The sequence below is a fragment of the Aplidium turbinatum genome, chromosome 15 (assembly GCF_918807975.1).
Source record: "Aplidium turbinatum chromosome 15, kaAplTurb1.1, whole genome shotgun sequence".
NCBI lineage: Eukaryota > Metazoa > Chordata > Ascidiacea > Aplousobranchia > Polyclinidae > Aplidium > Aplidium turbinatum.
This window is the reverse complement of record NC_137486.1, coordinates 7,971,091-7,994,451: the sequence shown is the minus strand read 5'-3', so window position 1 is coordinate 7,994,451 and position 23,361 is coordinate 7,971,091. Positions and strand designations below refer to the sequence as shown.

At 36.6% G+C, this 23,361-nt stretch overlaps 3 protein-coding genes across 3 annotated transcripts; all 3 read left to right on the top strand.

The window, feature by feature from the left end:
- Positions 1–24: 24 nt before the first annotated feature.
- Positions 25–3,411, top strand: LOC145783925 (ankyrin repeat domain-containing protein 16-like). The gene is made up of 3 exons (XM_082595687.1): positions 25–748; positions 1,331–2,025; positions 3,355–3,411. The coding sequence occupies exons 1-3, from the start codon at positions 25–27 to the stop codon at positions 3,409–3,411; spliced, it is 1,476 nt and encodes a 491-aa protein (XP_082451813.1).
- A 6,859-nt stretch (positions 3,412–10,270) lies between these two features.
- On the top strand, positions 10,271–12,277 carry LOC145783924 (uncharacterized). The gene has a single exon (XM_082595686.1). It carries the CDS (start codon positions 10,271–10,273, stop codon positions 12,275–12,277), a length of 2,007 nt encoding a protein of 668 aa, XP_082451812.1.
- A 2,890-nt stretch (positions 12,278–15,167) lies between these two features.
- LOC145784689 (uncharacterized) lies at positions 15,168–22,601 on the top strand. The gene is made up of 10 exons (XM_082596553.1): positions 15,168–18,498; positions 18,753–18,873; positions 19,038–19,166; positions 19,604–19,702; positions 19,788–19,841; positions 20,314–20,382; positions 20,548–20,792; positions 21,352–21,511; positions 22,209–22,300; positions 22,405–22,601. Exons 1-10 carry the CDS (start codon positions 18,418–18,420, stop codon positions 22,465–22,467), a joined length of 1,113 nt encoding a protein of 370 aa, XP_082452679.1. The 5' UTR covers positions 15,168–18,417; the 3' UTR covers positions 22,468–22,601.
- The last annotated feature ends 760 nt before the right edge of the window (positions 22,602–23,361 follow it).

The following is a 23,361-nucleotide window of genomic DNA, read 5'->3' as shown; positions in this document are numbered from 1 at the left end:
TGGATTATTTTATTGATCAATACGATGACAAATGCTCTTGAAGAAGGTGAAGATTATTCTATCAAGAGCTATACAGGTTGGTTTCCTATTCATGAAGCTGCAAATGGAGGACATACAGATTGTGTAAAAACGTTGTTAACAGCTGCTCAAAACAATGAAGACGATCCTTTGAAAATATGGCCATTACGTTTTCATGAGAGAGATCAAAATCCTTTAGCATTGGCTGCAAGTAATGGACATATTGAAACTGTGAAAGTTCTTGTTGATCTATATACAGAAAGTACTGAAGATTTCATTGCTGCTTTAAGTGCGAGTGTGGCTCATCCTTCAGTGCTTTCTATTCTTCTTGATAAGCTCCCTTCTCTTGTAAATGAACCAAATAAAAACAATCTTCCTCTTCTTCATGTGGCAATACTGAAAGGCCCATTAGAAAGCATACAGCTGGTGCTGTCTGCTGGAGCAGATAAGGAAGCAAAGTATGCTTACGAAGAATCTGCTCTTTCTATAGTTTGCCGTGATCCACCGCAAGAACACTTTGACATCATTAAATTGCTCGTACAAAATGGATGTGATGTCAATTCATATGATAAAACGGGTTCCAGCATTCTGCATATAGCTACGGAAAAAATTGAGGATGTAAATGTCATTAAGTATCTGGTAGACCATGGTGCTGATCAGTACCTTGTGCAGCAGTCGAATTCCTACCTCATTGTTTTCACAAAAACCACTTCGTATCGCAGACTTCGCAGTCAGTATTTTTCCCTTTTATGTTCTTTATAATAATAATAACATGTTTTATTTTGCGCCCATTGCGACAACATACAGTACACTGCGATTACATATACAACACAACAGACCACTGGAAGCATTTAATCGTATTTTGCTGTGACTTTATCAAATCCAGATTGATAGAATTTTACTACACTGACTTTACTACTACTAATAGATCTACTGCTGAATGAAATTGATCTAATATCAATTTTGTGAATTAGCCAAATGTTTATTGTGGTGAAATATATGATGACATGGTTTCATCATGCGCAAGACCAAAAACATCAATTTTTGTGTAAAAATCTTGCCAATGTCGCCTTACACAATACTTATGTGTGTTGATAGGAGTTGAAAAGAAATTTTATTTTCTAAATTTTGTGCTGCTCCAAATTATTTCGGAAATCATTGTTTGTATTTCATAACTCGTTTCTTTAAAATAAAGTGAAAAATGTTGCTCTAATCTTCACTGCACAATGGATTGAATTTTGTTATTTTTGCTATTGTTGCAGATATCAGAATTGTTTCTAAAGCATTGAACTATACCATTCATTGGACTGAGCATTAATGGATTATTTTATTGATCAATACGATGACAAATGCTCTCCTGTTGGCTTGGCTGCAAGATATGGAAACATAAAAGTGCTAGAAAAGCTTCTTGAAGAAGGGAAAGATTATTCTATCAAGAGCTATAGAGGGTGGTTTCCTATTCAAGAAGCTGCAAATGGAGGACATACAGGTTGTGTAAAAATGTTGTTAAAAGCTGCTCAAAACAATGAAGACGATCCTTTGAAAATCTGCTCTTCATCTTTTCACAGGAAAGATGAAAATGCTTTAGCATTGGCTGCAAGTAATGGACACATTGAAACTGTCAAAGTTCTTGTTGATCTATATACAGAAAGTACTGAAGGTTCCCATGCTGCTTTATGTGCGAGTGTGGCTCATCCTTCAGTGCTTTCTATTCTTCTTGATAAGTTTCCTTCCCTTGTGAATAGAAGAAATATGGAAGGTTTTCCTCTTCTTCATGTGGCAGTTCTGAGAGGCCCATTAGAAAGCATACAGCTGGTGCTTTCTGCTGGAGCAGATAGGAATGCAAAAGATGCGTTTGAACAATCTGCTCTCTGTATGGTTTGCCGTCGTCCAAGGCAAGAACACTTTGACATCATTAAATTGCTCGTACAAAATGGATGTGATGTTAATTCATGTGATAAAACTGGTTCCAGCATTCTGCATATAGCTACGAGAAGAATTGAGGATGTAAATGTCATTAAGTATCTGGTAGACCATGGTGCTGATCAGTACCTTTATACAAGAAAGCCAGATTTGCTTTATCACAATTGCTATAATAGTTATATTATGCCAGTTAACATTGCTGCTGAAATGGGTCACATTGACACTTTACGTTTTTTTATAGACATATCTGATACATCTAATTTGATGCCTGAATGTTATATTTCACCAATTATATCAGCTGTTGAGTATGCGCAACCACACAGTTTAGAAATGTTATTAAATAAAGGCTACGATGTCAATGGCGAGCCAATTCTTCGCTCTAACGAGATTTGTCGGACGCATAATATTTGTCATCTCTCTAGTATAAAAATATTATGGGATAGACACATCCAGTTCATTTTTGATTGTCATGACCTTCATCGTGAAAAGACCATTCAAGTGTTGAAAATCTTACTTAAAAATGGTGCTGATATTCAATATATTTCTAAGCTTTCCATTATTTGGAAAACAGTAATAAAAGACAACAAAAATTTTGCAAGTTTCTTACAACTTTTTGTGAAATATGGTGTTTTTGAGATGACATTTTACAACGGTCCATTTAAAAGCACTCATGATTGTGATTCTCAAATATCTACTTTTGTAAAATTGGTAATATTTTGTTTAAAACGATTGGAAAAAAATTATAATGAGGCGCTTTATTCCAATTTAAAATCCATTATTCCTTTTTTTCCTTTTATCAAGTTTAAACCCGAAGACACTTTGCATCCGTCATCTGCCGTCATTAGTGTGGTTCCATCTTTAATGCAATTCTGTAGATGCACCATTCGCACTGTTATTGTTGTCAACCACCATAACTTAGTTAATGTGTCAAAATTGCCATTGCCCAATCTGCTTATAAATTATTTGATGTTTGGCAATGAATTCTTAAACTTACAATAATATCCACTTCAACAACAACTTTGTATGGTACTGCTGGTTGAAGTTTATGTGTAACATAGGTTACTGAAACTTTAGTCTTACTGTTCTACTGCTCTTCTGTTCTAAGCTCTATTAAAACCTAAGCTACACAAGTGCATGTGCAACTGTTTATATTTAGATGATATTTTCACGATGGTTTCCATCTAGGAATGCTTATTATCATTTGTTTGTAGCATCAAACTCCTGCTTTTTACACTTAATAAGTCGAGACCAAATGTGTTCTGAATTGTGGAAGTAAACGAAATTGTCTTGTGATTCTATTTCGTGTGTTCATAAACACATTTTGCTGATGCCCAGTGTTAGTTTTAACGTGCATGTATTGCTAACTGTATTAACTCACGTGTATTGCTATTGTAATTGCTAACTATTGTTTAGAATAACTTACATTTTAATGAAAGTAGTTTAGCTTTTCAAAATCTTGTCAAACCATGACTCAGCGAAGTCAAGGTTTGAATTCTTCCGCGTCACCGTTGCTAATTAACGTAACAATTGTTGTTTCCTTTATGTTTGTTTTTTGCATAAGCCAGATAGAGCACAGACAGAGATTAATATCCTATGTATACGTTGATTGATGTAGTACATCTGTGCAGCAGTCGAATTCCTACCTCATTGTTTTCACAAAAACCACTAAGTATCGCAGTTAGTATTTTTTTTCTTTTTTTTTTCTCTATAAATGACTAGGTTGTAAATTTAGCGATTGATATAATTTAAAAAAAAAGAATGGAAACTACAAGTAATAATTGTTTTAAACACTTTTTAATAATTCAAAAAGAGTCCATATTTGTTCCTTTACTTGCCCAAATAAAGGTGACAGTTTGCAATGCAGCTTTTGAATGTCGAAAGTCTTTCACTAATAGATCTAATGCTTATTGAAATTGATCTAATATCAATTTTGTGAATTAGCAGATGTTCATTGTGGTGCAATATATGATGATAAGGTTTTATCACGCGCCAAACCTAAAACAACAATGAAGGTGGAAAATCTTGCCAATGTTCTATTCTATCTTACTTACGTGTATTGATTGGAGTTGAAAAGAAACTTTGTTTTCAAAATTTTGTGCTGCTCCAAATTATTTTGAAAATTCTGGATTAGATACCGGAACTCGTTGCTTTATGGTATAGTAAAAAGTATTGCTATAATATTCACTGCACGATGGATTGAGTTTCGTTATTTTTACTATTGTTGCAGTTATCAGAATTGTTAGTAAAGCATTGAAATAAACCATTCATTTAACTGAGTATTAATGGATTATTTTATTGATCAATACGATGACAAATGCTCTCCTGTTGGCTTGGCTGCAAGATATGGAAACATAAAAGTGTTAGAAAAGCTTCTTGAAGAAGGTGAAAATTATTCTATCAAGAGCTATAAAGGGTTGTTTCCTATTCACGAAGCTGCAAATGGAGGACATACAGATTGTGTAAAAACGTTGTTCCCAGCTAGAAAGCTACGTATATTACACGTTGGTTTTTGGTTGATTTTAGGTAGTATGGTATCTTAGGTAGAATTCAGGTGTTATTAAGGAGTTTGTATACACCAACAAAAATTCAGTTGTTTAAAAAACATTTTTTTATAGACATGCTTTAGCTATCATTTACTATGACTAGTGTGTAAATATGATTCTAGAAGTTTTATCAGGGATTATTTTGTGAGTATAACTCTTATAAAAATAACACGTGTTTTCCACGTATATTACACGTGTTCAAAATCCTAAGATTATTTGACTAATTTTTAAGGTATATGAGGTAAAATCACACCCAGAAGAGGGCATATACAAAAGAGAAAAAATGTTTACCCGAGCAGAAGGATGTTTTACCGGAATTTTTTGTATGTTGATTATATGTTGTTTCCACGTGTATTGCACGTTTCCATCTGTTGAAAAATAACACGTGTTTTCCACGTATATTAAACGTGTTGAAGCTCTTTCGTTCATTTGAGCAGTTTTTAATCGATGTTAGGTAAAACTACCCCCCAAGGACGGTATAAACAGAAAGAATTCTCCACTCAAGTGGATTGGTGTCAACCACGCCCCTCCGCATTTTTTAGGATATTAGTTAGATTATGTGTTTTTGTAGGTGTCTTTTTACACGTTTTTATTACGTTGTGTAAAAAGGAAGCTTCATGACATTTTATAGTCGCAAATTAGTGTGATCTTTTAACGATAGTTCTTAGTGTAAATGTAAGTGGCCTCGCTTACTGATATTAAACAATTACGATCAAACAGTAAAAATAGCATAAAATAAAGTCCCTGACAATATACAGTAACTTGTTGAGGATTACTTGTATTTGTGGAAGTTATAAATTAAACCATAAAAATGCAAAAATCTAATCTGGGTCTGTGCAACTCGTTATGGTACAACAGCACAGCCTAGAAATCTTGAGAATTGTAACATGTCCTGGCTCCCCTCCAAAATAATGTCTTTCACTACAGCCAGTTTACCAGATATAAGGTTTGAACAAAAATAACGTGGAATATAAAGTTGGAGGGTTGCCATGTTGAAAATTTATCACCAAAATCCAAAAATCTTGCGATTTTAGAAGACGTTGGCTTCAAATTTATGGTTCGGCGATTTGGCTCTTTTTTGGCTAGTTTTGAAGACTGATTGGGCTTTAAGTTCTTTTGGCGATTAGTCAATATGTTAAAATGTGCTTAAATGTCCTGGAAAATTGACAGTAGAACTGCCTAGCCACCAGGCTAGATTAAAAGTATGACGTTGACTCATCTGCTGACTTATTTTTTAGTCACCCTTGTCACCCAGTGATTGACTAGACCTGATTTTTCCGCAGAATTTCTGTAGTTTTGTATCAGAGTCGCGAATTTTTTTTTCATCTGTAGACGGACTGAGTTAAACATTTAACCAAAAGACTTGAAATCCTAGTAATGTCTAAAGTTGGCGAGTTCTCACTGCGTTCGGCGATTTTGCGACAACAGTTTTGCTACAGAATTATTTTGGGTTTGGCAACCTAATATGTTGATTCAACCACAGACATCTTATTATAACTAGACTGCGCTTCTCGTATTTCGATTGAAGAAATTGAAAAAAGGCGGCGGCCATTGTTAGTGTCTCAAACTCGCGTGAAAGCTGCGCTGTTAACGATAACATTTCTGAGCTGGTTGCGCTTCTGCAGAAAACTAACTTGTTAACTATAATTTAGAACTTTGGTGTAATAGAGGTTTTATTCATCTATGAAATGAATAAAAGCATGTGTTAAATTGCACAGAATTATACATACAGTCTATAATATAAAGCAAAAACACTGCGATGCGAGAGCACGTATACGATACACTGAATGCATCATTTCCAGCAGTTCAGCAGAACTCTTACCGTATTCAATTTGGCGTTACAGCTGAGCTGATGATTAGCCTATTGTAAAAACAGCAACAAACAGTGTATTACATCAAACCTAAGCAAATGATACGCTATATTATAGCGGCTATAACGTAGGCCTATAGCTCAACAAAATCAAAACAAATTAAATATTCACCAATACTGATGTGATGTCGAAAGGAAGTAGTTTATTGGTGTTTGAAAAGTACTGTTTTGTTAAGCGTTTTACGAACCAATTTGCCTTGTATTTGCTTGCAGGTTTCCTTACCAATGTGGTAAAACCTAATTTTTAAATAACATTTGGACACAGTTTTGACTAGCGTAAAAATGTGATTATCGGTAACGGTGCATTCAAACACAAGATCCGTGAGATTAGTAAATATCTTGGAATGGTTTATATTTCCAAGCACAGCTACCGCAATAGCTTCCACAATGCCTGGATGAAGAGGTAATCTCCCAGCTGTGGTAGTTAGTAACCGTTTAATGCATAATTCAGTTTCTTCACAAATATATACAACACTGAAAGAAGGTTTAAAAAGTCCACTTCTATCTTTAAATGATAAGAAGCTGGGTTGAACAGGTAAAGTGTGTGAACTCAGTTCAAAGCGGCACCTTGCACATAACGTTATCTTTGCGCACATTTTGGCAGCATAAATTAACAAATTCTAACAATATGTTTGCGATTGTAGAACAGCAAAGGTGAAATCATATAAAGATTTCGTCATACTAGGTGAATTGCGGAGATATTTATTAGTTGTTATTTCACAGCAACTTGAAACTGAAGCTATTTCTTTAAAAGTTATTGTTGATGAAATCACACGAATTTACGTCATAATGCAACGTTTTGCTACAACGGAGAAAATCGAAAGCCATCAATCTCTATTGAACAGAATCCTGGTAAAAGCTGCGGTTGTGTTGTTGCATAGAAAACTATTTGTTTTGTCAATTATTTGTTCACAACAACTGAGTTTTTTAAGAAACGCAAATATTATAGGAGAATTACATTTTGTAGAAAGTTAAGTTGTGTTCAGTCGTGTTCTCATTGCTTTAAGAATTGGCGCTCCAGTTGTTTCAGGAACGAGGAGGCGACTGATTCTTAACTAATTAATTCATCTACTTCTACTTGTTTTAAAGTATCAGGTTTGGTGGCCGTGCTTAACTACTGTATATTTATCGATTCATATACCGCAATATTAAATCCGTTCATGCACGTCTTAAACCATAATAGTTTTGCCACCTTTTCCTTTTGTTGGTTTTGTTCCTGTATTTCTTTTTCACAATATCATTTGTTTTGCATTCTGACAAGGAAAAATAAATTGAATTGAATTCAAAACAATGAAAATTCATTACGGGTCCCTACAAAAGCATTGGCAAACGCGCGGAATAGGTACACTAATAATGGCTGACGTCTGAACCTGCTTTCTTCAAAAATCGTAAACGAGAGAAGTGACGATGCGCGGTCTAGTTATAATAAGATGTCTATGGATTCAACTAATCAACTTGCTTCATTCAGTAATCAGTTGCTTAAATGCTTACTTGCTTGTACAGACTGCACTGCTTCCCTGAGGGTTGCAGGCTGCAGCACTGATAGGCGGTACGGTACCGCGCTGAAAGGTAAGAATGTTTTCACTAATGTTTGGTATAAATCTTGATTGAAATAAGGATTATTATCGTAGATTCAAAAATCTTTCTGGTTTACAGTGCGTGGTTAGTAATGTACCGGTACCGTAATTCACCTTATCAGTACGGTACTGTAAAGCTCCATCTTAACTAAAATGGCGAATCTACATCGCCAGTGATCTGGAGATGTACTTTAGCTTACCGTAGATATTTCCGAGTAATAATATGTTTTGTGTAAATTGACAGTTCAAAGTAGTGCTTGACTAGTGTCTGCTCGGGTTGTACCGGTATTAAAATGTGTAGGCAGGACATAGGGTATATCATGATAGGGCATAACCAGGAATGGTGTGCACTGCCTGCACATTTTAGAACAATTGGTCTGCTCTGCCGTATGATTATATAAACCGTATGATGAGGCCATGCCTGCAAGAGGTCCCTATCGGCTTAAAGCCTACCGGTAAATCAGTATGGTATGTCACCAGAATAGCTAATGTACCGGTTCCTTGTATGGGTCCCACAAATTACCTACAAGCACCATAAGTCATGTTGAATTACCCATAAGCACCATAAGTTGCTTCAAATTACCTATGGCTATAAGTTGCGTGGAATTACCCATAAGCATCATTAGTCACGTCGAATTATCCATAAGCACCATAAGTTGTGTCAAATTATCAATGAGCACCATAAGTCGCGTCGAATTACCCATAAGCCTGTGGGTGCAACCTACTTCGTACCATGAACAGTTCGTACCGTCAGATCGTACCGGTACCATGAAAAGATCGAGAGAAAAAATAGCACAAAGCCGAAATCACTGATCGCAACAGAGCCGAAGTCGCCAATCGATCAATTCGTACCATGAAAAGATCGAGAGAATGCAAACATTTTAAAGTAGGGTTTCCGCAAACATTTTAAAGTTAGGGTTAGGTGTTATGGATTAGGGTTAAACGGAAACTCCGATCCGTATGCTATGTTGGCTTTTTTAAATTTTTTTTAACCCTAACCTAACCCCTGATTTTTTTAACTGTAACCCTAACTTTAAAATGTTTGCGGAAACCCTAACTTTGAAATGTTTGCGGAAACTCCGATTAATCCGAATGTCCGATTATTTTCTTCGGCTTTGTTGCGATCAGCGGCTTCGGCTTTGTGCTATTTTTTCTCGATTGACGGTATGAATTGTTCATGGTACGAATTAGGTTGCATCCGGTTAAGAGGTTTGGGGTGAGGGTTAAGCGGAAACTCCGATCCATGTGCTATTTTGGCTATTTTATTTTTCGATTTTCTCAGGGTACGACTTGATGGTACAAACTATTCATGGTACGAAGTAGGTTGCATCCTAAGCCTGCATAGTCGTCTAGTAGCGTACCATACGGTAGTAGTCGGCTGCATAGCCAAGTGATGAGAGCATTGGCTTGGCGTTCGTAAGATTGGTAGTTCGACACGCCTTAAGAGCCTTGTCTTTGGCAAGACATTTGAAGGAATACCTGAAAGTGGACACAAAGATTGACTTCTTTGCCTTCCCGTCCACCTATTTATAAACTGTAGGTCGCTGCAGCAGATGGAGTGTTTTGGCCTGTGAAACACTTTAACATGGGACAATTTTCTTTATGAACCAGGGGACTGCAGCATAATAACCCTTCTACCGCTCAACCAGAGAGTTAATTCTTGCTTTGAACTTGATAATGATAAATAAAGAAAAAAGAATAATGGCAATGTAGGAATCGAACTCATGTTACCAAAATGAATACGGTACCAGCTGTCCAAACCACTATGCCTTGACAGTGCTGGCGAAACCTTTGCTTGATTTAGTTTATGTAAGAAATGCTTCAAGAAAAAGCACTTACTGTATTATGTGACACTCCATCTGATTCCACATTGCTTATGGTACAGTAATTCAACGTGACTTACGGTGCTTATAGGTGATTCGACGTGACTTATGGTGCTTATGGGTAATTCAACGTAACTTACGGTGCTTAACTGTTTATAGGTAATTCGACATGACCTATGGAGGTTTATGGGTAATTCAACGCGACTTATGATGCTTATGGGTAATTTGTGGGGCCGCCTTGTACTGGTATATCATGTAGGGACTGTTTTGAGCCGTTGCTGACAGACCAACATCCTACTTTTGCCTCAGCACACTAGAGATTCAACATATTTCGTTCCCAGAACACTTCGTCCCCCACTTTTGGGGGACAAAATGGGGGTACAAAGTGTTCAGGCGACGAAATAGGTTGCATCCCAATTCTATGAGGCCAAGCCAAGACGTAATCGGTACCGGTAGTTGAAAATTGTTGAAAACTGTTTTTAATCTGTTTGATTTAGAAATATTTCTACTCTTGTAATGGATAATCCTAATGAAAAACGTAGACTTTACAAAAGAAGGTGGATAGCAAGCAGACGTGCACGTCAAGCTGAAAGGCGTTTGGACGAACAGAAACAGATGCTCAGTGAGCACACAAATGAAGTTCAAAGTATCAGTAACCAAAACAGTGCTGTTGATGAAATTGTCATAAATTCTGAAAACTTAACCAGGCCCATAGACAGTGACCAGGACAGTGCTAATCGTTTTGCTGTCAGAGATGATCCATTTTTGGTTGATAACTCTTGCATTGATGAATCAACCCAAAATATAAATTTTTCTGATGAAGATGAAAGTGGTAACAAATCATTTTCATCAGTGACTGAGGAACCATCCTTTGCAGCTGAGTTGGCCACTTGGACTATTATGTATAACATAAAACAAAATGCCTTAGATTATTTGTTAAAACTGCTTCGAAAGAAAGGATTTGATTTGCCAGCATCAGCCAAAACATTGCTGAAAACACCCCAAGATGTCGAACTGAAAGAAGTATCTGGGATGCATTACTTTTATCTTGGTATCAAGGATGAAATAGTGAAGCACTTTAAAAGCTATCCAACTCCAGTTCAACAAACTACTCATTGTTTGTCTATATCACTCAATATAGATGGGATACCTTTATTCAACAGCACTGGATCATCACTTTGGCCAATTTTGTGTGCTTTAAACTTGACACCAGTTTCAGTATTTCCTATTGCATTAACTTATGGCAGCAAAAAGCCCCACAACCTTGACTTTACTCAAGACACAATTAAAGATTTGCTTGATATTCTGAAAAATGGATTGCAAGTTGATGGCAGAATTGTCAAGATTGTACTAAAGTGTATAACATGTGATGCTCCTGCAAAAGCAATGGTGAAATGTATAAAGCAGTATTCTGGATACTATGGTTGTGACAGATGTGACCAAAAGGGTGTATGGTTTGGAAGGATAACCTACCAAGATAATTATAATCTCAGCCTTAGAACTGATTCATCTTTTAGATCGCAACTGCAAGAAGAACACCATTTTGGTATTTCCACTTTCTGCTCTTTGCCTATTGACATGATCAATGCATTTCCTATTGATTACATGCATCAGTGTTGCTTAGGGGTAATGAAAAAGCTACTAGTAACTTGGATTAGAGGACAAAAAAAAAACAGAATGTCTGCCATCCAAATTTCACAAATCAGCGAAAGGCTTATCCAACTTAAACCTTGTATTCCATCTGTGTTTGCGCGCAAGCCCAGGCCACTGCAAGTTGTTGACCGTTGGAAGGCAACTGAGTTCAGACAGTTTGTTTTGTATACAGGTAAAATTGTGCTGAAAGGTATTCTCAGGCCAGAGCTGTATAATCATTTCATGACTTTATCTACTGCGTTGTGTATATTTGTTTGTCCCAGACTGGTTCAAGAGCATAAAGAATATGCTGCTCAACTGTTGGAATGTTTTGTTGTACAAGCTAAGGAACTGTATGGACATGAGTTCATGGTGTACAATGTTCACAGTCTGTTGCATTTAAGTTCTGATGTTGAAAATTTTGGCAGCTTGGATAATTTCTCTGCATTTCCTTTTGAAAATTATTTGCAACATTTGAAAAAGTTAGTGCGATCTGGAAGAAACCCTTTGTCACAGATAGTGAAAAGAGTTGCGGAATCAGCTACCTGCAATAAAATCAGCAAATCATCTCTTTCACGAACATCAAGTATCATGTTAAAAGAACCAAACAACAAATTTGTTCTAGAGAATTTGGCTTGTTGTGAAGTTTTATCAGTTGCAAATGCAGATAATGGACAACCGAATTCATATTTTTGTAGAATCTATGAAAACACACAGCCTTTGTATATTTATCCTTGTGACTCAAGACTAATTGGGGTGCATGCAATTAGTACTCGAAACAGCGTTATAAAAGTTGTACAAAAGCAGGATCTTAAGCAAAGTGCCATCATGGTGCCAAATCACGATAGATTTAGTGGTGTATTTATGGTGATATTGCATGTGTTTGATTAGATTTCATTTATTCACCTCAACTATTGCATTTTAATGCAGGCCTCGAAATTCTGGTCCACGGCATTAAGGCGCAAACAAAACGGCGCAGAGCCACAATGGTGCAGAGGCAAAACGGCGCCAAAGTCAACGTAACAAGTTCAGAACCTTTTCCTTGCCAGAGTCAATGTAACAAGCAAAGACCTGTTTCCACATTTTTTTCTTTTGAAAATACTTAACTCAAGCGCTATACTTGATCAATAATAGTTTTGATTCAAACGCGTTGTTCACTTCAAGTTCATTTCGGAAGCACGAAATAACATTATTGTAAAGAGAAACTACCGTGCAATAATATCTAATTTGTGATAATTAAATTAGTTCAATAACACTCAATAACATTCTTAATTCAAATGCGTTGCTCCTTATATTCGAAGTCAAGTTCAGTCGGGAAGTAAAGACCACAGTTGGTCGGGGAGCAATTTGAAACAGCGTAAATTTGTTTGCAATAAGTTCAAAGATTATGTCGCATCATTTTCAAGACAAAATACGGCGCGATTAATATTCCCGCATCACACTTTGCGTTCTGTCTCTCATACTAACAACCATGACAATAAAGTTCACACTTCCCAATAAAGAAGTTTAAATGCTTTTGATGTCATACGTCGGACGACTGGCCTTCCAAGGAATGGACATGGACAAATTATTTTGGCAAGAGGGAAGTGTTGGAAAGCATGTCCAAAAGTTTAAACCAGAAAACTTAGGAGAATTTTTTTTAAATTGCTGAAAAAAAGTAGCCTACTGTTGTGAAATGCAGTGCGTAATTTCATTTGTGCAGTTTCGTTCAGTTGAAGAACATTGCAAATTAATTATTTTACCAGACGGTACGGCTGGTACAGAGCTAAAAATAGCACGCTTGAATCAAAAACGTCAAAGTTCGCGTTGAGACGTCACAGAGATTGGTGAGATTGAAAGAAGTCCGATTGCCGCAGTTTGCAGAAAAATGCTTTGATCGTATCATACTTGCTCAGCAAAGCTGGTCTTTTTTACATTGTTTCAACGTCTGCAGATATAAATCAATGCAAAAAGGACCAGTTCTGCTGGCTGAAACATAGAGCATAGGCTAGTGTTTATGTAACACAGAACTAGTAAACTCTTGAAAGTTTAACCAGAATTTTAAACAGTTGTAGGAAGCATCAGTTGTAATGTGCGTTGCAGCTAGAGATGTAAATGCAAAAAAAAAAAAAACGTTTTTAAAAAAAACATGTTTTTTTTTTCAAAAAAACTTGAGCCAAAAAAACACTCGTTTTTTGTTTTTTTCATATTTTTCTGAAATAGTTGCAATTTTTTTCCAATTTGCAACTTTATTTCATTATAATGCTCTTGAAAATCATTAAATTACTAAAAATGGTTTTATTGGTGTGCTGAAATTCCTAAGTGTTTGTGTTTGGCAGCATATGTTTTTGCATAGTCCTACGTTGTTTCGAATCCTATCTTTGACACCCATCTCTCTGAACTGTCACGTGCGCTAATTCTGTACTACAAAGCAATTATCCAGGTAACAATATCTGCCATAATACCTTTGATTCAATGTTGCCAGACGTTGAATCAACATCAATGCAAAAACATTGGAATTGTTAGCTGTGTAAGAATATATTTTTTGCGGCTTGTAGCCAAATCTGCCTACATCTCAAGCAAACAGTTGTTTCCGATCTTCGCACCTTTCAAAACAAATAATTTTCACATCTAAGCACTGTGGTCGCACTTTTGCCAGCTGGATAATTACAGAATAAATAGTTTCTTGGCAGTTGATAAGCCGTCACGGTTGTTAGTGCGAGAGACAGAACGCAAAGTGTGATGCGGGAATATTAATCGTGCCATATTTTTTCTTAAAAATGACGCTGTTTCAAATTGCTCCCCGACCAAATGTGGTCTTTACTTCCCGAGTGAACTTGACTTCGAATATAAGGAGCAACGCATTTAAATTAAGAATGTCATTGATTGATTGATTGATGAGATTGTTACGTTGACTTTGGCGCCGTTTTGCCTCTGCGTCGTTTTGTTCGCGCCTTAATGTCCTGCTTCGTCGAAATTCACGGCGGACATTTCTGCCGCCACAGCAAGTGAAGTCCGTGGGAAGTACCATCTAGATTGGTCGTTTTTGTCCACCGAGAAATAACACAGGAACTAGCGACACAAATCCTAATTGCATAGCACAAACAATTGTTTCGAGAATGTAATTTCTAGCGCGCATCTAGAAAATGTGAATGCTGTATCCCTTAGCTTCCATTCAAGCAGGACAACTTTCGATTTTTAAGTTGTTTCAATGATTAATGACATTGAAGCAGCGTCACAAAGGTGAATTCTTTGCTATGAATCGATGGGATTACTGGACTGGTACTTCTACACTGTACGCCCGTTCATTTAAGGGGTCCACATCTTTTAGGCACAGGCAGTTAGGCGCCAGTCAAATAGGCGCGCACATTGTGATGTCAAGATATTTAGGTGCGGAGCACTATGGTGCCTGTTCATTTAGGTGCCATTGCTAGTAAAGTCTGTAGATTGTATCAGCTCAGCTTTGGCAAAACCTAGTCGTGGTTTTGATGGAAAACTAAGTTACTCTTCACTCAAGCCTACCACCCGCTTGAATATAGGCTACGGTATATTTTTTACTGATGTTTAGTATAGTTATTACTTATTATATATAAATATTTGAATTAACTGAAAGTGAACTCAGTCATGTTCGGAAACTTGAATAATTTATTGATAAAGCTTTCGCCGACGCAAACCTGGACTAACAACAAAAAAAATGCCGAACATGTCTATTAAAAAAAAATCTATTTTTCTGTTCAATATCACATTTTGTGTGAAAAGCATTGCCGGATAAAACAGCTTCATGCACGGACGCAACAACAAATAAATGCGCGCATTAACAATACAACATATTTTTCTGTTCAATATCACAGTGTGAAAAGCATTGCCCTACCTGCCAAGCTGATAGTGATCCAATCTGCAGACTTCACTAATAATAGTACGGTACCATAATGAACGGGCACCACAGTGCTCCGTGCCTAAATATCCTGACGCCACAATGTGCACGCCTATATATTTGATTGACGCCTAACTGTCTGCGCCTAAAAGACTTGCTCACGACTTTCGAGGCCTGTAATGTGATTCCACTGTGTACCAGCCATAGATCTTTAATCTTGAACACTTAGCTCTACTGTTTCTTATGTCATTGACTCTGTACTTGCTCAGCTGTTCACACTGCTGCTTGACAAAACGAGCTTGAAATACTCACAACAGCTAACAAATGCGACAAAAACTGTTACTCAGCTAACTAATACCACAATTGGTGATGAGATTATTTTCTGAACATAATTTACTAAAGTACAATCATGTTCATAGGCGTAGAGTAGGGGGGTGGGTGCGTCGCACCGCTGCTATTGTCGGTATTTCAATTTTTTTAATTTTTATAGTTCAAAATATATCTTTCAAAATTACACTAATGTAGTTTGTTTCCTATGCAGCATGCTACAACAACGTCTGAGGTTTAGGGTTCATTAATGACTGTACGGTGTACAGTGTTGTCATTGTGAAGATGTCACCTTCCCAATCATATTTCCGAATTTGGCAATCCTCATTCCATTGTACTTGACTTTACCATGCACGTCTTGAGAGGCCGAACGTTCGTTCAGCACACTCAGACAGAACAGGACGTATTTGAGGTCAACAATGACCCAAACCAAGCTAAACCATATGTGTGTGCTTTACGTATACATAAATAAAAAGTCGATTGTCTGGACAGAGTAAAGCTGATCGCAGATTTTATTGCGAAAACATCAGTTCGAAAAAATATGTTTTGTGGTTGAACTATTGTATGTTGGTTTGTTTGGCTGTTTTCAGCTCTTTTGTTTGTTGTCATTTGTTGTTATTTGATGTTTATGCGTGTGATATTCTGATAACTGCAACCCCAGTAATTTCTAAGACTCTACGCCTATGCATGTGTTTAATTTCTAGTCAAAGACATTGATTTTGTGGACTATACTACAAGGTACAGTGTGAGGGATCAAGTCTTTCAGGTGCAGACAGTTAGGCGCCGGTCAAACAGGCGCGCACAGTGTGCCATCAGGATATTTAGGCACGGGGCACTGTGGCACCCATTCATTTAAGTGCTATTCTTAGTAAAGTCTGCAGATTGTTTCAGCTTGGCAGGTAGGGCAATGCTTTTCACATTAAATGTTATATTGAACAGAAAAATATGTTGTTTCGTTAATGGGTGTGCGTTTATTTGTTGTTAGTCCAGGTTTGCGTCGGCGAAGGCTTTATCAATAAATTATTCAAGTTTCCGAACATGACTGAGTTGACTTTTAGCTAAGTCCTACTCTACACATCTGTAAAAAATATATCGTAGCCTATATTCAAGCGGGTGGTAGGCTTGAGTGAAGAGTAATTTAGTTTTCCATCAACAGGTTTTGCCAAAGTTGAGCTGATACAATCTGCAGACTTTATTAGGAATAGCACCTAAATGAACAGGCACCACAGTGCTCCGCACCTAAATATCCTGACGCCACAGTGACCGTGCCTTATTTGACTGGCGCCTAACTGCCTGCACCTAAAAGACGTGGACCCCAGTGTGAAGTATGACTCAAATTATTAGCTTAGTACTGTCTGTGTCATGCGTTTCCCTTGTATTTTAAATATTATATATAAATGAATTGACCAAAGTGCTCATAAAAATTTGTTACTATACTTCGTATATTTTGCATCATGAGTTTAGGGCGATTTTTTTGTAACGTAAAAACTCAAAATAGTGACTTTGAATTTGGGAAAAAGTAACTTTACTCAACATAAACAAGAAAGCGAAAGAAATGGCAGCAAATCAACATAAAAAAGCATGTAAATTAGTTTCAATTTGTACTAAAATCATAATTATAATACACATTCAAATTATACATATTATTATTATACATATGTATATAATGTTTTACTTGCTGTGGCAGAAAGTTTCTGTCAATCAAGGTAACACAATTTGTTTCACCCAAAAAAATTACTTCACATTTACGAGTTTTTGGGAATACAGAAGAACTTGGATAACTCGTCTTCGGAAAACTCGTCAGTTTGCCCAAGTCGTCAATGATTGCCAGGTCCCAGCAGAAAGCCTATCTTTTGTACACAATCAAGTTCGGTTAAGTGGTCATTGCATAATTCGTCAATTCGATTATATGTGTCGTCACTGTTTTTCTTCCCCTGGGACGTAAAATTCGTCTAAGTTGTCATCCACCCAAATGCTGATGTGGTATTTACAGACTCTTTCGAAAATAAATTACCACGCTAAGACCTGTGCACGCACACACTCTATTGGGCCAGACGCACATGCGTGGAAGACAGTGGTGAACTCGCAAGCTCACTATCAAACATGCATGACTACTTGGTTAACAAGACACTTGCAAGCAAAACGCTGTCAAAAATATCTGTGTTCTTCAGTTAAGCCGTTAAGTGCGTTATTACTGTACTTTATTGTGCACCGTAATTATATTCTTTTCTCGCTTTCCTCTTAGTCTCACTTTACCACTATCGCATTTAATTAGGTCGCGGAGCACCATGAAATTAATGCGACGCGCAACAATGGCAAAATTTAGCTGTTTGCATTGGTCGTCAGTTCGCGTAAGTCGTCACTTTTTCTGTTCCCCCTGGGGTGATGAGTTATCCAAGTTCTACTGTACTAGCAATACGAACAATGCATGGGCTTGTGCAAACCTAAAGTCCGTATCATAGTAGAAGATATATTAAAAGTCTTGGCATTACATAGAATGTATTATAAATTCATCTCTCCAGTAGCAATGCAAGATAAAGAAAAAGGGGAATTAGGCAAAAATGTATGCAAAATAAAGTGACCTAACAAATAAAAAGTAACCTAAAAACACAAAAGTTAACTTTTGGTAACTTTATAACTTACCCCACAACCATGAAATTTTGGTTTTACATTTCTTTTGTTAATTGGTACAACTAAAAAAAGTACCTTTAGTGACAAAAAATCGCCCTAAATGACACAAATGTCGTACCATGCCTGTGAAACTTCAGAGAAGGGTAAGCTCTTGCCTCCCTAATAATTGTCAATCTGTTTTGAATTTTCATTTCAGGAAAGTAATCACTTAGTGTCAGAAATGGCAAAATATACAATTGTTGAGTTTACAGAGGAAAATGCTGTTCAGGTTGTACCAAGTCTATGGACAGTTATAGATGAGGTGAGCACCATTATTAGTTGATGGACGACATTGGCTTGGTGGTTAATTTGGCTGCAAAGCAAACATTGGTAAATTGTTTGAAAATTTATTTTATCCGGTTTTGTGTCTTTGTTCAACAACATAGTAAAACCAATTCCACTTTTTGACAGGTGTTGATCATGTGTATTTTTAAGCTTGTACAGTATACCTAATTCACTTAACTGGTTTAGAAATGGCGTACTGACTGCTGATATTAATTCCTATTTACTTTGCAGACTACCAACTTTGGTCATTGTTATTGGCCACCATTTAGAGCAAGCTACCACGTTAAAAAATGCTCATTTGTGGATAAGGAGAAATGGACATTGTATGCAATAAGAGTCCTGGGTTGTAATGGTAAGAAATAATATATTTTTATATTGCAACTAATTTTGTGTTTATGGCAAGAAGAGCGTTTTGTAGTCAATTTCTTTTTGACAAGTATTGATAACTTTTGCATGAAGTGAATTATTGATAACCTGATAACTATATTTAGTTTAGTCTAACTGTTTATTTTTCAGATGACTATAAAATTGCTTTGGCGATGTCAGAGCAAGCAGAATACACTTCGAACTTGGAAGAAGAAGATCTGACCATCAGAAAGCGTAGGAAGAGAAGAGTAGAAGTTCTAAGTTCTTCTGACTCTGAAGGTTGATGATAAACTATTGATAAAATAGTTAAGAAAAATTTATTGAATGTAGTTCTATATTTAATTTTAAATTTAATGTAGTTGTATATTTATGAATTTACAGTCACTAAACTAAGATATTAACACTCAACAGTCTGTTCCCCCTATTTTATTAACCTCTGTTGTTAATCATGAAACGTCGTTTGACAACTGTTTTTTTTTTCTGGCTGAGACTTTTTGGTAAATATCCTCTATAATAAACTAATTCCTTTCAATAGGCTATACATATGCCGCACAGGGATGTTAGAAATCTTCAAAAAAGGCTGTCGATTCACCGAATCGAATTCTCCGAAATGGATTCTCCCAATAGTGGCAGACTGATTTTTTAATGCTAGGTACTACACAGAAAACATGTTCGTTGTAATTTGAACTTTACGGTAAACTTCATTTTTTGTTTAGATAGCGATGATGATGAAGGACATCAGACAAAGAGGCTTACATTGAACTCTTCATTTTCTTTACCGATACCGCCACAATATGAAGACTGCACTCCATCAAGTACAGTACTTTTTCATAATTTCCTACCAATCTCTGCAAAGTTGAAACATGTCAATTAAATAAGTTTTTTTCTTATCTGCACCAGGCAAACCAGGATCGAGTACTGGAAAGAAACGTCGCGCTCCATCTGAATTGCCATGTATGTATTTGCATGTATGTGTAATTGTGTATAGTGGTTAAGATGACAATATTTCCTACATGGTTATAACCAAGCCTATTCTAATCTATATAGCAGTATGGCATTAACATGAGCTGACAACTTTGGTGTAGCATTAATGTGCTGGCTTTGGAATCGAGAGGTGTCCAGTTCAAAACCTTCCAGCACCAGATTATTTCCTTGGGCAACTAACTTTAAACGATAACCTCTACCCAGTAATCCATTTGGAAACAGTTATACAGTCGACTCCATGGTGGGTGCAGAAGTTGTTCTACGCAGTGTCCTCTATTATTACTGTGCAAGACGCTTTCCCACTCAGAAGGATAAAATGCAATCAATCATATCTAGGAAGGTTGCAAGAGATTTGTAACATAATTTTTATTCAAAATATTGAAGAATTAATTAGCAACTGTAACCGGTTGCACCACTGTATTCTACCAATAACTTTTTTTAGTGCGAAGTCTTGTGTCCTCACATAATAGACGGAATTTGATCACTGACGAACCATCTCTTGCACTAACTGGTGAGTGGTATGCTATTCTTGAGCGTGATTAGAATACAGTGCTACTTGATACCTTTTTCTTGTACAATGTACCCAGCACACTTGTACTCAATACAAGTACTTGATTGTAATTGATTTCAAACTGTTAAAGTTTTGACTGCATAGCTCATCGCAAAAATTTTACAGCATTTGAAGCCACAACGACGAGAAGGCTCGACAAAATTGAAATGGACCTAAAAAATTTAAGTGCAAAGCTGATCAACATATTGGAGAACCAGCAAACGCAGATGGCATATTTACACAAGCTGAGTACTTCGGCTGTTGCAGACCCTGAACCTGCAGATGTAAACCTGACGCCATTTAGTGATGTCCTAAACTTTGAAGAGTTTTGTGGCAAGTTGGACAATAGTCAAGATTTCAAAAAGAACTTGGTGTGCAGACATTATATTTTGAAGTACTTTACTTAGGCTATGTTTTTTCTTCGACATCATCTGCTTTAATTATCACTAATTTTTATTTAAACCATAGAGAAATAAAACAGAGTAGCCTTAGCGGGTTTAACGTAATGTATTACACACAAAAATATAACATAATTAAAATAAACTCTAACGTTTTCGACACGTACGTGTGTCCTCACCAGGCAGTAGACCATGTCGTCCATGACTGCCCAATCCATCAACCACCACATAGAAAGCTTGGACTGAAGACCCTGTATGACGAGACTGTCGAGTGGCTGATGACATCATGCCCAAACATGTAGTCCGGAAGAGGACAGCTCATGTGACGAAGAAGATCAGAACATTGCAGATTTTAATAATTCCTGATGAGGACACACGTCCGTGTCGAAAACGTTAGAGTTTATTTTAATTATGTTATGTTTTTGTGTTAAACATTAATACATTATGTTAAACCCGCTAAGATTACTCTTGTTTTATTTCTCTGGTTTAACAAAGCAAACTCTGTACCAAAGCTTTATAATTTTATTTGTAGACTACTTTTCTCTGTGCGCTCGGAGGAAGAAATCCAGCAAGTTGTCTACGCTTGATGTTGAGGAAGATTGGGACGAGCGAACTTTGGTCCCAATATAGTTTGAAGGGGAAGAAAGGGAAAAAAGCCCTACAACCCCTTTCTATTTACTCCGTTATCACAAGTAAGCCATCACGTTAGCAATTTCGTTACCTTTTCCTGTTATGGGAGTGTTCACAATTCACATCAACCACATTATTTTCCCAACAATTTCAATTCTGTAGAGCAGGGTTACTCAACTAATGTTAACAATGTTCCAGGTTGACAAGTTGAACATTTTTAGCGGTCCGGTAAATAAGTTCTTTCCCACGCAACCACGAAAGTTAAATTATCTGTACCAAACCACTTTTTGAGATAAAATGTAACTCGCATTGCATTTCTGAGAAAGTGTTGGGGAGTCTGGATGTCGCAGCCCCTCAGCAAGTAGGATAATCTCAGTAAAAATTGCTTCCTACCAGTAGAAATCTGTTTAAAAAAAGCCCTGAAACGTGGCAATGAGGTTATTCTTCCAAAAGCTTAAGGTTCACCATCAACACCCAGAAGGTCCGGATTCGGACCACGATTCGCCAGTTGAGTAGCCCTGCTATAGAGTGTCAAACTTTAGCTGTTGACAATAATTGTGAGCGCTCCTTAATTATTTTATATTATATTGTTTGATTGAAATACAACTGCTAAATAACTAAAGAGATATACTGTGATATACTAAAGTATGTCATATTCATTAATTTTTTTATTTTTACGGCGCGGTACGTCATAAACATACTTTACCTAATGGTTTTAAAGATAAAAAGAAAGATTAATGAATACCTTTTCTTTTTCAGAATGTTGGATTACACTAAACAAAGACGGGAAACTACACCAACTTGATAGTGCAATCACGGATTTTTTAAAAAATGCCCCAAAGAGTCTACAGGTAAATAGGAATTTTCATTTAAGCCTAAGTTTTTATTTATTTGCCTAACGCATTTTTATCCTCCCGAGTACACTGCTAGTGTTTACACTGTTCTTGTTTTTCAGAAACACAAGGAAAATGTTAACAAAATCACGTCGGAACAGGACCAACTCTGTGAGCCAATTTAAATGCTGACCTGACATTCCAACCTCGTGTATGCTGGCTCGTCTACACCGACGACATTACCATCACTGCCTCACGTACAAACACTAATACAACCGTTGAGTTTTCGCATTTTAAATAAATGTTCTTTGATATGTGGTTTTTGAAGTTGAATACGTAGATAGTTGCAGTTAACAAGGACGATCAATACTGCAATTGATAAAAGTAATGGCACACAATACGCATAAGTTTTGTAGATTAAAAATACAAATGTATTAAATTGTTGATTTCAGATACGCCGAAATTAGGTAGAATGTGGGTGTAAAACCACGTAAAATCCACCACCAAATATACGTGTAATACACGTGAAATAGTGTCTACACATATGCGTGTATTATACGTGAAAATTAACGTATAATACACGACCCAAGGAACATAGAATCTACGTGGAAAACACGTGTATTAGTGTTGTCAGATACGCGGAAATTAGGTAGAATGCTGGTGTAAAACACTTAAAATCCACCACCAAATATACGTGGAAAACACGTGTATTAGTCTTGTCAGATACGAGGAAATTAGGTGGAATGCGAGTGTAAAACACGTAAAATCCACTACAAAATAAACGTGGAAAACACGTGTATTAGTCTTGTCAGATACGAGGAAATTAGGTAGAATGCGGGTGTAAAACACGTAAAATCCACTACCAAATAAACGTGGAAAACACGTATATTAGTCTTGTCATATACGAGGAAATTAGGTGGAATGCGGGTGTAAAACACGTAAAATCCACCACCAAATATACGTGTAATACACGTGAAATAGTGTCTACACATATGCGTGTATTATACGTGAAAATTAACGTATAATACACGACCCAAGGTACGTAGAATCTACGTGTATTACACGTGAAATTTCTAGCT

What these genes read in the sequence shown, in the direction of transcription:
- LOC145783924 (XM_082595686.1), top strand. Translation starts at nt 10,271, where the DNA reads ATGGATAATCCTAATGAAAAACGTAGACTTTACAAAAGAAGGTGGATA.
- LOC145783925 (XM_082595687.1), top strand. Translation starts at nt 25, where the DNA reads ATGACAAATGCTCTTGAAGAAGGTGAAGATTATTCTATCAAGAGCTAT. An exon ending in TTCGTATCGCAGACTTCGCA is followed by an intron (nt 749 to 1,330) that starts GTCAGTATTTTT and finishes CATTGGACTGAG; the next exon opens with CATTAATGGATTATTTTATT. An exon ending in CTACGAGAAGAATTGAGGAT is followed by an intron (nt 2,026 to 3,354) that starts GTAAATGTCATT and finishes ACTATTGTTTAG; the next exon opens with AATAACTTACATTTTAATGA.
- LOC145784689 (XM_082596553.1), top strand. Translation starts at nt 18,418, where the DNA reads ATGGCAAAATATACAATTGTTGAGTTTACAGAGGAAAATGCTGTTCAG. An exon ending in ACCATCTCTTGCACTAACTG is followed by an intron (nt 20,383 to 20,547) that starts GTGAGTGGTATG and finishes AAAATTTTACAG; the next exon opens with CATTTGAAGCCACAACGACG. An exon ending in AAGATTTCAAAAAGAACTTG is followed by an intron (nt 20,793 to 21,351) that starts GTGTGCAGACAT and finishes TTTTATTTGTAG; the next exon opens with ACTACTTTTCTCTGTGCGCT.